This window comes from Rhinopithecus roxellana, chromosome 1 (genome assembly GCF_007565055.1).
Source record: "Rhinopithecus roxellana isolate Shanxi Qingling chromosome 1, ASM756505v1, whole genome shotgun sequence".
NCBI classification, from domain to species: domain Eukaryota; kingdom Metazoa; phylum Chordata; class Mammalia; order Primates; family Cercopithecidae; genus Rhinopithecus; species Rhinopithecus roxellana.
Genome location: NC_044549.1, coordinates 74,942,615 through 74,956,091, shown reverse-complemented (window position 1 = coordinate 74,956,091; position 13,477 = coordinate 74,942,615). Strand labels below are relative to the sequence as shown.

General features: G+C 47.6%; 1 protein-coding gene across 4 annotated transcripts in view; it reads left to right on the top strand.

Annotated features, from left to right (window-relative positions):
* The first annotated feature begins 6,729 nt into the window (after positions 1 to 6,729).
* RFT1 (RFT1 homolog) overlaps positions 6,730 to 13,477 on the top strand; it is a 47,816-nt gene continuing 41,068 nt past the window's right edge. For all 4 annotated transcript variants that reach the window (XM_010376199.2, XM_010376197.2, XM_010376198.2 and 1 more), the window contains exons 1-2: positions 6,730 to 6,850; positions 11,907 to 11,992. In XM_010376199.2, the coding sequence (XP_010374501.1) occupies positions 6,788 to 6,850; positions 11,907 to 11,992 (149 nt within the window). In that variant the 5' untranslated portion in view covers positions 6,730 to 6,787. The remainder of the gene's footprint in view (positions 6,851 to 11,906; positions 11,993 to 13,477) is intronic.

The window sequence follows — 13,477 nt, the reverse complement described above, 5'->3', positions numbered from 1 at the left end:
AAAAGACTAAAATATCAACCATGATTACAGTTATGGGGCCCACAGACTCAGAATCAGAGAGCTTGAAGGCTGACCCTAGACCAGCACACATATTTGTGTACTTGCAGCCATGCACACCTTCATACCCACCCCCAACACTACAGGCACTGCACGTGACCTTGCATTCCCGCTTTCACATCACGCTTGCAGGTAAACTTACAAGCATGCCCATTCATATGCAGGTAGACATGCACCCACACATAGACATTGTCTATCTGAACGCAGACTGGCAAATGGGCCTGTACACACATGCAAATGTACACTCACTTTTCCCCATGCGCGTGAACATATGTACCTGAATTTGTGTTCATTCACATCCACATATCCACACCCATGAGCCTGCTCTTCTCAGGACCACCAGCTCAGCATTGGCCACTGACTGGAGAGTGGAAGAACCTCTGCACTCGGGAGCAGCCACAGGGGCTATTGTATCAGAAGTCCCCAGAGGTCCTCCAACAGGCTCGGCAAGTTGCCGCCTGTGAGCCTTCATCGTTACTGTGCTCTCTGCTTGGCATGTCCCTCTTTTTGACTAAGCCCTTTTGCCCTTCAAGATTCACTTCAAAAACATCCCCTACAGGAAAGCTTCCCTGACTCCCCAGCCAAAAAAATCTGCCCCCTGACTCCTGAGTTCCCCTTACCAGTTTTTACCACCTCAATGTACCTGGTATCACGCTTGTGTTCCCCTCAAAAGGAGGAAGCACTGCTGCCTGAGAGAGTAGTGACTGTGGCTTATTCACCCGTGTGCCCCCTTCCGATGCCCACCACAGAGTGCTGAATGGAATGAAATATACTGATGTGTCAACTTTGCAGGTTACTCTCTTCTCTGTGCCCAAATCAATGCCCAGAGGAGCAGGCAAAGCCAAAGCCCCATGACTGCTCATTGCAACCCATGGGCAGACCCCAGGTCCCAGGAGCTTCCCTGTATACTCTTCCTGGTGCTGAATTTCCCCAAGGCCCTCACATAGGCACTGCCTCTAGCCCCTACTGCTCTGACCTCTGGCCCTGGCAATGCTAAGGCTTGTTCAGCCTGGGGGCAGATCTCAGAACCTGCTTTGCTTTTTGAGGCAGAGAGACTTTTCTAGCTCACTGAAGGAGGCAGCTTTTCCAAGGTACCTGAAGATCCGCCCTCGGGCACTGCTTCTCAGAGCCTAGGCCATTGTATCAGAAACCCCCAGAGGCTGGGCACAGTGGCTCACGCCTGTAATCTCAGCACTTTGGGAGGCTGAGGCAGGTGGGTCACTTGAGGTCAGAATTCAAGAGCAGCCTGACCAACATGGTGAAACACTGTCTCTACCAAAAATACAAAATTAGCCAGGCGTCGTGGCGCACGCCCGTAATCCCAGCTACTTGGGAGGCTGAGGCAGGAGAATCACTGGAACCTGGGAGGCAGAGGTTGCAGTGAGCCAAGATCATACCACTGCACTCCAGCCTGAGCAACAGAGTGAGATTCCATCTCAAAAAAAAAAGGAAGAAGGAGGAGGAGAAAGAGAAGAAGGAGAAGAAGAAGGAGAAGAGGAAGAGGAAGAGGAAGAAGGAGAAGAAGAAAGAAAGGAGAAGAAGGAAGAAAGGAGAAGGAAGAAAGGAGAAGGAGAAGGAAGAAAGGAGAAGGAGAAAGAAGAAAGGAGAAGGAGAAGGAAGAAAGGAGAAGGAGAAAGAAGAAAGGAGAAGGAGAAGGAGAAGGAGAGGAAGAGGAAGAGGAAGAAAAGAGGAGGAGGAAGAAGAAGAAGAAGAAGAAGAAGAAGAAGAAGAAGAAGAAGAAGAAGAAGAAGAAGCAGCAGCAGCAGCAGCAGCAGCAGCAGCAGCAGCAGCAGAAGCAGCTGCCCCCAGAGTGTTGGTAAATGCAGATTCCTGAGCCTACCCCAGATTGCTGGGGTGAAGCCCAGGAATCAGCATTAACAATAAACACTCTGGGTTAGGTCTGATTAAGGGACCGAAAGCCACACTGCCCAGTTCAAATTTTGGCACTACCATTCACTAGTACTTAGGCAAGTCCCTTAACTTTGCTAAGCCTCAGTTTCTTGGCCTGTAAAATGGGGATAATAATGGTGCCTACATTGTAAGGCTGCTATGGGAATTAAATGAGATCACGAAAGTGAGGTGTCCAGCACAGTGCTTACATGGACAGATGTGGATGACTAGTATCACAGCCGCATTCTCATGCCCTGGGACTTTTGAGAGAGGCAGAGCCTTGAGGTCCTGCTTCTGGAAGGGGTCCTGATGGTGGTGCTCTGGAAAGCAGAAGCCTTGGCCAGGCAGCGCCCTCACCCAGAACCATCTGCCACCTAGTGGCTGGTGTGTGGGACCATGCACAGCTCTCCTGCCTCCACCCAGCTGAGATCCATGGCCCAGCTGGCCAGAGGTTCCACCCTGTCTCCTGGCCCAGTGGCAGCCTCCCTCCCTGCCCCTCTGCCCTGGCAGCCTAATTGGCTTGGTACTAGCTCTGGCACTTCCCTCCAGCTTTGTAATAAAATAGGTGGCTTGGGTCAGATTTCCCTGACAGGGAGGCTACCTGGCACAGACACCGGAGGCGGGGAGGAAGGCTGGGGAAAACGGCTCCTTTAATGACCACCAATTACAGTCTGGTATTCTCAAGAGGCCACTTCCTCTCCAAACTAGGTGACCCCTAGGAAAGAGTCCTATGTGCTTGTTTTTCTTCCTTTCCTAGTCCTTCATCATTCATTTATTCCAATGCACTTACCCATGCATGCATTCATTCAATATTGAAATGTTTACTATATCCCAGGTGCTCAATGGTGATCACCAGGAATTGGCAGTTTTTCTGTAAAGAGCCAACTAGCAAATATTTTCAGCTAGCCAATATTATCCCAATAGGACCAACCTATTCTGCTGTTGTAGCAAGAGAGTAGCTATTGATATGTAAACAAATGGGTAGGTGTGGCTATGTTCCAATGAAACTTTATTTGTGGACACTGAAATTTTTTTTTTTTTTTTTTGAGACAAGGGTCTCACCCTGTTGCCCAGGCTAGAGTGCAGTGGCATGATCATAGCTCACTGCAACCTTGATCTCTCCAAACTCAAATGATCCTCCCACCTCAGCCTCCTCAGTAGCTGGGTCTACAGGCACGCACCACCATGCCTGGCTAATTCATGTATTTTTTTGTAGAGGTGGGATTTCACCATGTTTCCAAGCTGGTCTCGAGCTCCTGACCTCAAGCGATCCACTCACCTTGACCTCCCAAAGTGCTGGGATTACAGGCGTGAGCCACTTACCTGGTGGACACTGAAATTTGAATTTTATCCCATTTTCATGTGTCATGAAATATTCTTTTGATTTTTTTCCAACCATTTACAAATGTAAAAACTCTTCTTAGCTTGTAGGCCATAAAAAATGTAACATCCAGTGGGCCATTGCTTGCCAGCCCTGAGCTGAGTCCTCCATGGGCAAGACCATAGAGTATGCGACACCCAGTGGAGTGTGCAGGCCAGTATCTCCAACAGGGTCAAGATCTTTGGAGAGCCTTGCTGGGGCTCCAAAGCCTACCACAGCTCTACCACTGCAGCCCTCCCAGACTCCACTCTCTCAATGCCACATATGTTCTCAGTGGCTTACATATAGGGACTCTTAAGTCTCCTTTACAATCAGAAGCTTTTTTGAGGGGAAGAACATTACTGTTCACGCATTTGGAATTAGAAGGGACCCGAGTTCAAACACCTCCTTGACCACTCCTTTGCTGAATGTCATGGATGAGTTACTTCACATCCCTGTGCCTCAGTTTCCTGATCTGCAGTCTCTCTCTCATAGGTTATTGAGAGGATGGAGTACACGCATGTACAGTGCTCAGACAGGTGGCTGACATGGAGTCAGTGGTCAATGTTTGTGGATTCTCCTCACAGTTCCTTTTTCCCCACCCATCCCAGAATCCAGCATGGCTCTGGGCTCTGCTCAGTCCCTCCTTGCCAAGTGTTAACTTCCAAAATAAGAGAAAAAGTCCCCGGATTCCTCACCCAGGAGCCCCACAGAGTCCATACCTTGGGGTCCTAGAATGCTTTGCCCTTTATACTTAGCTTAGAGCTTTTCCCCTTTGGCTTTTTTTCTCTAGCAAAATGATCACTTCTTCCCTCCCAAAGTAGCTTACACGGATGCCAGGCTTAGGAGTGTGTGCACATGATGAACTTTTGGCTGGTTCTTCTCTGGCGATGAGCTGTGGAGGAGACTGCTTGGCTGGGAATAAAGGAAGTGGGAGGCCGTCTCACCTGCTGGCCCACAGTCCATGGGGGTGGGAAGGCTGCCCAGGTCAAGGTCTTTAGCATCTCAGTCATTATGCCAAATACTTGGACCCTCCAGCACTTTCTCTATTCTCCAAGTACACTCCTCCCCAGGTGGGTGCCCGACTCACTCCTCCTAAAACAGCACCCCTCTCTCTCTTCCAAAGCCTCTATGATCTTATCTGGTTTCATTCTTTCATAGCACTTAACCCTATGTGAAATGTTATTTGTTTGTTACAGTTTTTTTCAGTTTCCCTTTCACTAGAATTTAAGCTCCTTGAGGGCCAGACTTGTCTGATATAATCCTTATGACTCTTTTTACAGGACAGATAATATCCCTATTTAGTAGCTGAGCATACTAAGGTCACCTAGTCAGTGAGTGGTGGAATGAGGATTCAAGGCCAGTTCTCTTTGACAGTCAAAAGCTCTCATTTTTGGGCCAGGTGTGGTGGCTCATGCCTGTAATCCTAGCACTTTGAGAGGCTGAGGTGGACAGATCACTTGAGTGCAGGAGTTGGAGACCAGCCTGGGCAACGTGGGAAAAACCCATCTCTACAAAAATCGCAAAAGAATTAGCCAAGTCTGGTGGTGCGAGCCTGTAGTCCCAGCTAATCGGAAGGCTGAGGTGGGAGGATCACCTGAGCCCAGGTGGTGGAAGCTACAGTGAACCAAGACTGTACTACTGCACCCTAGCCTGGGCCACAGAGTGAGACCCTATTTAAAAAAAAGAAAAGAAAAGAAAAAAGAAAAAAAGAAAAGACAAGAAAAGAAAAATAAAATACCTCACATTCTGGGCCTCCACACTAAGACAGAGGTCATTTTACCTGGCAAGATGGGAGCGTAAAAGCTTTGAGTTCCACAGTCTGCTTCCAGCAGCAGTAACAGCAATCATGTGTCAGGAGACATTTATGGGAGCCCTAGGAATGTTCTATACCACTACTTCGGGAGGCAAAACCAGGCAGGCTGCACTTCTGCCCTCCTGGAGCTCATGGGCTGATTAAATAGAGACACATATTTTAGTCTTTCTGCTATAATGCAGGTTGCACTAGGAACTATAAAGGGGTACAAAGTATTTTAGGAATACTGTCTTAATTTGCTTGGGCTGCTGTAACAAAATACCATAGACTGGGTAAGTCAAAAACAGAAATTTCTCTCTCACAGTTCTGGCGGCTGGAAGCCCAAGATCAAGGTGCTAGCCAGTTTGGTTCCTGTTAAGTGTATGTTGGGCGCTTTACATTTTACAAAGCTTTCTTCCTGGCTGCAGACAGCTACCTTCTTGCTGTATCCTCAAGTGGTAGACACAGAGATCATTTTTCTGACATCTCTTTTTATAAGGACACGAATCCCATTATGAGGGCTCCACTTTCACGACCTAATTACTTCCCAAAAGCCCTGCCTCCTAATACTATCACACTGGGGATTAGGCTTCAACACATGAATCCTGAAGGGACACAAACATTTAGTCCACAGCAGGTACCAGCTGTGGTTGGCCAGGAAAGTCAGGACAGTGTGGTCTAGGAGGGCAAGGGGTGCTGTCAGGGAAGACACTTTGGACAGAGAGGGTGGAGGAGCAAAGGCCAGTGAGTCATCGCCTGTTTGAGGACCGGTAAGGACTCGGAATGGCTGGGGCCTAGATAGTGTTGGGAAGGGCAATGATCATGTGAAAGGTAGTAGAAGATAGGTTGAGGCCAAATCATGTGAGGTCTAAAAGAGACTGGGGAAAGACTGGGCTTCCTACAGCCTGCGTGGTAGATAATAACACTGACAGAGCAACAGCTTACTGTGTATGTTGGGTGCTTTACATTTTACGAAGCACTTCCAGTCCTTCTTCCACTCTGCCCTCACAATTTCTAGCATACAGGTAAGAGTGATACGTTTAGGATCAGGAGCCTGACATCCACTCAGTCAGGAAACAAGTTGTGTAGATTTGAACAAGTCACTTCCCATCTCCAAGGCTTTACTCATCTCTAACCACAGGGGCCAATTCTCAGAGCTTTCCGAAGGATTTCACAAAACCATACTCATGACAGTGCTGTATTTAACTTCTGGTCCTCAGTTCTTTCTCTGTTAAATGAGGACAATTCCTGTCCAGCCTAATTCAGAGGAGCTGTGGCTGTGATTTTGTAAGCAAAGGTCAATGGTAAGAGTCTTCTTAACAGGCCAATGAGAAGTTTGCTCCCCTTTTGGCAGATGAGGCCAGGAAAGTTAGTGCTTCTCGTTTGGTGGCTGAAAGCCTCAGAGAAGGAACTTTGACTTCTTTAACAGTATTTCTTAGTACTCGCCACACTATTTCGTTTATACGGGGAAGAGAGGGACAGACAGCGCAGGACCTACTGAAATAGGAAGAGCCAGGCGCCATAACAGACCGACGGAGCCGGGCCCACTTAAAGGGCCCTCTCGTGCCCCGCCCCCCTGTCTCAAGGCCATCAATCGGAGAGCGAGGCGCTCCGTGACGACATCTTATCGCGACCAAGTGGAGTGGCGGCGGCATTTCCTGGTGTCGGAGCCTGGCGCCCAGGCTATGGGTAGCCAGGAGGTGCTGGGCCAGGCGGCCCGGCTGGCTTCCTTCGGTCTCATCCTGCAGGTACTCTCTGCCCGTCAGGTTTCAGCTTGTACTGCAGCCGAGATTCGCGGGATGGCAGCCCACGGGCCCTTGAGAGCCTGCCCCAGGGCCGACCCAGTTCCGAGGTGGACCCCGCAATGGAGGGGGTGGGGGGGGGTGGACCGGAGACCGGGGGGCGGCGTTGGTGAGCGGGGAGCCTGGCCCGGAGATGGGAGCCTGCCTTCAGAGTCTAGGCCGGGTGACTGCAGACAAGCCGCTTTCCTTCAGAGCATTCAATTTCCCATATGGCAGGAGGAGTGAATTAGATCAGGTGGTCGGGGTGAGGGAGTTGTATTTCATGCTCGAGAATCTGGTATTTTTCAGGCAAGGGGTTCATTTCCTTCATCAAACACGGCCCTCAAACTTTGAGTCCCACTGAGTTCCGAGAGACCATGTGGCATAGCTAAGAACAGGAATCTGGAGTTAGGCTTGGATTGCTCCATGACCCAGGACAAGTGACTTCAGCTGCAGAGTCTGAGTTCCTCACTAGTAAAATGGGGGTAATAATATGTGGTACCTAGCTCATAAGCAAGAATTGATTGGGATCATTCAAATAAACGTACTTAACACAGTACCCGGCTCTTAGTATGCATTTAATACATGTTGGCTGCATCTTCTGTTTATGTGATCTTGGACAAGTCACTTCCCCTCTTGGCCCTAATTTTTGTCATCTGTCAGATATGATACATGCCAGTTAGTCCAAATGGTATCTGAAGATTCAACCCCAGGAGCTGAACCTTTTAAGTCAAGTGGCTCAATATCTCTCTGTCTCACTCTTGAGCCAATCAACCCTACTTCACACAAGTCTTGAATCTACCCTACGCCTTATCTTAGGCAGATGGAGGGCAGAAGAAAGAACCAAGCAGAATGGGGCTTGAGTTTGGGCCTTGTCACTTGCTAGATGCACTCCTTCGGGATAAATCCCAAGACTTCCGTGAGTATCAGTTTCTTCATCTTAAATGAGAACCATAGTGCAACCTCACAGGGTCATTAGGAAGACTAGATGAAATCATGCCTCTTAAGTGCCTGGCACACTACAAGTACTTAATAAATGTAGCTATTTTTATTAGGGTAATAAGGATTTTTAAAATAGTCAATGTAGGAATGAAATGAGATAACCTATGGAAAGCATGTTGAAGAGTGCCTCGCACATGATACATGCTTAGTAAATGTCAGCCATTCTAAGTTTACTTAGGGTTGCTTTTTTTTTTTCCTGTTTCACTACATAAGTAACTGAGTTTAGTGCTTTATCCACAGTGTTGATTTTTTTTTTTTTTTCAGCCTTTGATAATATCTTAGTACCCAGATAGGCTTCATAAAACTTAAACAAGTTGTAGTGGAAAACACACTGGACTACAAGTCAAGTGGCCTACCTGTAAGGTCAAGCTGGGTCATTTGCTTGCCGTGTGATATTGAGGAAATCACTTAACCCCCAGTCTTGCTTCCTGTGCATTTACTGGTTGTTTTTAAGTGTCAAATAATTTCACAGATGTGAGAGAGCCTTTTTTAAAACTGTAAAGTCGGCCGGGCGCGGTGGCTCAAGCCTGTAATCCCAGCACTTTGGGAGGCCGAGACGGGCGGATCACGAGGTCAGGAGATCGAGACCATGCTGGCGAACACGGTGAAACCCCGTCTCTACTAAAAAGTACAAAAAACTAGCCGGGCATGGTGGCGGGTGCCTGTAGTCCCAGCTACTCGGGAGGCTGAGGCAGGAGAATGGCGTGAACCCGGGAGGCGGAGCTTGCAGTGAGCTGAGATCCGGCCACTGCACTCCAGCCTGGGCAACAGAGCAAGACTCCGTCTCAAAAAAAAAAAAAAAAAACTGTAAAGTTGGTTGGACGCGATGGCTCATGCCTGTCATCCCAGCACTTGGGAGGCCAAGGCAGGAGGATTGCTTGAGCTCAGGAGTTAAAGACCAGCCTGGGCAACATGGTGAAACTTTGTCTTTATAAAAAATACAAAAATTAGATGGGCGTGGTGGCGTGCATCTGTAGTCCCAGCTACTCAGGAGGCTGAGGTGGGAGGATCTCAAGCCTGGGAGGTTGAGGCCGCAGTGAGCTGTGATTATGGCACTGCACTCCAGCCTGGGCAACAGAGTGAGACCTTGTGTTAAAACAAAAGCTGTGAAGTCCTTTGCAGAAGTAAATGAAGGCTGTGTTGCTAGTAAGGGCTGCAGTGTGTGACAAATACTGGGTGGCATAAGCAACCTCAGCTTCATTAGCTGCAACCTTTATTCAAACCAATTAGGAGATATGGGCCGGGCGCGGTGGCTCATGCCTGTAATCCCAGCACTTTGGGAGGCCGAGGCGGGTGGATCATGAGGTCAGGAGATCGAGACCCTCCTGGTTAACATGGTGAAACCCCGTCTCTACTAAAAATACAAAAAATTAGCCGGGTGTGGTGGTGGGCACCTGTAGTCCCAGCTACTCGGGAGGCTGAGGCAGGAGAATGGTGTGAACCTGGGAGGTGGAGCTTGCAGTGAGCTGAGATTGCGCCACTGCACTCCAGCCTGGGCGACAGAGCTAGACTCTGTCTCAAAAAAAAAAAAAAAAAGGAGATACGGATATGGCCTGAAACATTAAGTTTCTTAGACAGTGATAGCTTTGAGGTTAACATAAGTGTGTACACATGTTTTTTTTGGTTTTTTGTTTTCGGGATGGAGTCTCGCTCGGATTTTTTTGTTTTAATAACCATATTTTTATATGGTTTCTTGAGTGTTTTCATTCTTGTATGCTTTCTCGAATTACACTGTAGACACTAGGTAGCTTTGCAGTTACATCTTATTCTGCAAGAATTTGAGAGCTTGTTCTATCTTAATTCTGAGCCACCCATGCTGAAAGTATTAATGCCTTTCATTTGTATGCACTTAAAAAATGCTTTCACTTCTACAGTCTCATTTCTTTTAAAAATATTTCTTGGCCGGGTGCGGTGGCTCAAGTCTGTAATCCCAGCACTTTGGGAGGCCGAGATGGGCGGATCACGAGGTCAGGAGATCGAGACCATCCTGGCTAACACGGTGAAACCCCGTCTCTACTAAAAAAATACGAAAAACTAGCCGGGCATGGTGGCGGGCGCCTGTAGTCCCAGCTACTCCGGAGGCTGAGGCAGGAGAATGGCGTAAACCCGGGAGGCGGAGCTTGCAGTGAGCTGAGATCCAACCACTGCACTCCAGCCTGGGCGACAGAGTGAGACACTGTCTCAAAAAAATATATATATATTTCTTGTAAAGATGAGGTCTCACTGTGTTGTCCAGGCTGGTCTCAAATTCCCAGCTTCAAGTGGTTCTCCTACCTTTCAGCCTCCCAAAGTGTTGGGATTTTTTTTTTTTAATTTATTTTTTGAGATGGGCTGTCACTCTTTCGCCCAGGCTGGAGTGCAGTGGCGTGATATCTTGGCTCACTGCAAACTCCGCCTCCAGGGTTCACGCCATTCTCCTGCCTCAGCCTCCCAAGTAGCTGGGACTACAGGCGGCCACCACCATGCCCGGCTAAATTTTTGTATTTTTAGTAGAGACAGGGTTTCACTGTGTTAGGCAGGATGGTCTCGATCTCCTGACCTCATGATCCACCCGCCTTGGCCTCCCAAAGTGCTGGGATTACGTGTGAGCCACCGCGCCCAACCAAGTGTTGGGATTACAAGCATGAGCCACAGTACTCAGCCCTGCAATCTCTGTTGATCCTTTTAATCAACCCTATGTGATCGGTAACCTCATTTGACAGAGGACATTGAGGCATATAACAATTAGAAGATAACAGATAGAAGAGCTAAATAGTGAATTGTATTTTTAGTAGAGACAGGGTTTAACCATGTTAGTCAGGCTGGTGTCGAACTCCTGACCTCAGTTGATCCACCTGCCTTGGCCTCCCAAAGTGCTGGGATTACAGGCATGAGCCACCGTGCCTGGCCATATCTGCATGTTTCTGAGGAGCAGCTACAGAGCTGTCATCGGACTCAAAAGACCACCTTTGACTCCATAAAGGTTGAGATGGTCATTTCTTGGCTTTGGAGACCTTGTTGCTCTGTGACACTTTAGTTACAGTGTTACGTGCTCTCCCTTTTTGGTCATACCTTTATGACCACAGTAGTCCTTTGATATGCTTAGATCAAATCTTCCAAATTGCAGCTCTTCACAGATAACTCTGAGGGTGCTTAACACAGAAGTGATTTTCATTTGCTGCTGGGATGCAGGAGGGAGTCATTTAGTGAATGAGGTTTGCACTCTTCCCAGCATCCCCATTTAGCAACCCTGTTTAATGACAGTCGTCTTCTTCTCTGTGTCTCATGGGAGAAGTTCTTTGCTTAAGTGGTTTTCTTGAATTGACAGATTGGGAAGTCTCAGGATATGTCCCTTTCAAGCAGCAATAACTGGACTCTGTCTCCCTTCCCCCAATGTTACACTACGTTGTCTTATTTTTGCAGCATCATTTAAAAGATATTTCAACTCCTCTCTGGAAAGAGACAAGTATTCAATAAAGAAATACATTTTCTGTGTTCTAATTGAGAAAACTGAAGTTCAGAACGATTAAATGTCATTATTGAAATTCCTAGATATTATGAGGCAGAGAAGAAAAGAGAAATTAGACCCCATGATTTCTGGTGAGTCTGCTATACCCTTAAGGCTCCCACTTGCTAAGTGTGTGCTATTTCTAAACAGCCTGGGGTAGGGGAGTGTGGCTAGGGCCCAGCAAGGTGAACCACTAACTAGAATTCTCTTTCTGCTTCCTCAAGAGCTTGACTTTGAACCTGTAGAAACTCAGTGAGTCTATTGGGGCCTCTTTCTTGTTATTAATAAATTAGGGAGGCTTCCAAGTGCCTTCCAGGGTTCTCTGACCACTGCACGGGAGTGCTGAGAGATCCCAAGGAGTGAAATTTCTGGAGAAATGCAGACAGGTTGGGCGTCTTAGAGCAGAGTCTCCGTGACAAAGCTGCTGTATGTCATTACCTCACGTTAGGAAGAACAGCCACATTGTTCTCATTTCAGCAAAGTAAACACTCCTAACGTCATTTATTCTTACGTATTTTTCCTCTTTTTCTATAGGTGTTGTTTCGGTTGATCACCTTTGTCTTGAATGCATTTATTCTTCGCTTCCTGTCAAAGGAAATTGTTGGCGTGGTAAATGTAAGGTAGGAGGAGATGCACCCTGGCACTGTCAGAGTTCACCTTCCTAGCCAGGCTTTCTTCACACTGTACCTGTGTGTCATCCTTGGATTCTAGAAGCATGGACCTTTACCAGAAGCAGAGTGTTTTAGCAGTGGGCTGAGGAGAAGCGTGCAGGAGTGGAGGGACATGCAGGCAATGTTGTTTTTAATGGACTCATGGAGTGTTTTCCATTAGCAGCCTCCAAATGCACATTTCTCTGCCAGCTGTTCTGGTTTTCCTGCTCTTGGAAGTCAGGAAGGAGAAGAGTGGGAGTAATTCATTAAAAACTCCCTCTCAGGTATAATCCTATGTTCTTGTCCTGCTGACAGCAAAGGAAGCAGAAATTGTGCTTCGTGAGAATGCACTTCATAATTGTATGGCTGGAGAAGCCACCTTCCTTCCCTCCTCAGTGATTTTGTAATTGGGATACGGCAACTGGGATCCGAGCTTGAGTCCTTGTCATTAATTTCTTGGAGGCTCTTGGAAAGATGACTTCTTTGTCTTTTAGACTCAGCTTGTTTCTTCTACTCACCTCCTTTCTGTTCAAGGACACCCACACATATTTTGTCTTCACAAATGACATAAAATATATGAAATGATGTGAGTGCTCGGAATAGCTCAGCTTCTCAGGTGTGTCTTCATGTCCTGATAAATGAGGCAGTATGTTCCAGACAGCATTTCATGTCTAATACTTAACAAACATACCCTCTTGGCTCTGGTCTCAGAGCTTAGTGGCAGGACTCAAGCTTTGAGGAAAGGAATCATCTGTGGAGTTTTGTACTACGTAGTGCTGAAGAAGGGCCCAGGAGTCTGCATTTTTACAAGCTCCTTAGGTGATTTTGAAACAGGGACCATTCTTTGAGAAATACTGTTTTCTTTTTTTCTTCTCCTTCTCCTCCTTGTCCTTCTCCTTCTCCTCCTCTTCCTCCTCCTTCTCCTTCTCCTCCTCCTTCTCCTCCTCTTCCTGCTTCTCATTCTCCTTCTCCTTCTGCTTCTCCTTCTTCTGCTTCTGCTTCTGCTGCTTCTGCTTCTTCTGCTTCTGCTTCTTCCTTCTTCTTCTTCTGCTTCTGCTTCTTCTTCTGCTGCTGCTTCTTCTGCTTCTTCTGCTACTTCTGCTGCTGCTGCTTCTTGTGCTTCTTCTTCTGCTACTTCTGCTTCTTCTTCTTCGCTGCTTCTTCTGCAGCTGCTGCTTCTTCCTCTGCTTCTTCTTCCGCTGCTGCTGCTTCTGCTGCTGCTGCTTCTTCCGCTGCTGCTGCTTCTGCTGGTGCTTCTTCCACTGCTTCTTCTGCTGCTGCTGCTGCTGTTTCTGCTGCTGCTTCTTCCGCTGCTGCTGCTGCTGCTTTCTTCTTCTTCTGCTTCCTCTTCTTCCTTCTTCTTCTTCCGGTTCCTCTTCTTCCTCTTCTGCTTCCTCTTCCTCCTTCCGCTTCTGCTTCTTCCTTCTTCCTCTTCCTCTTCTTCCTTCTTCTTCT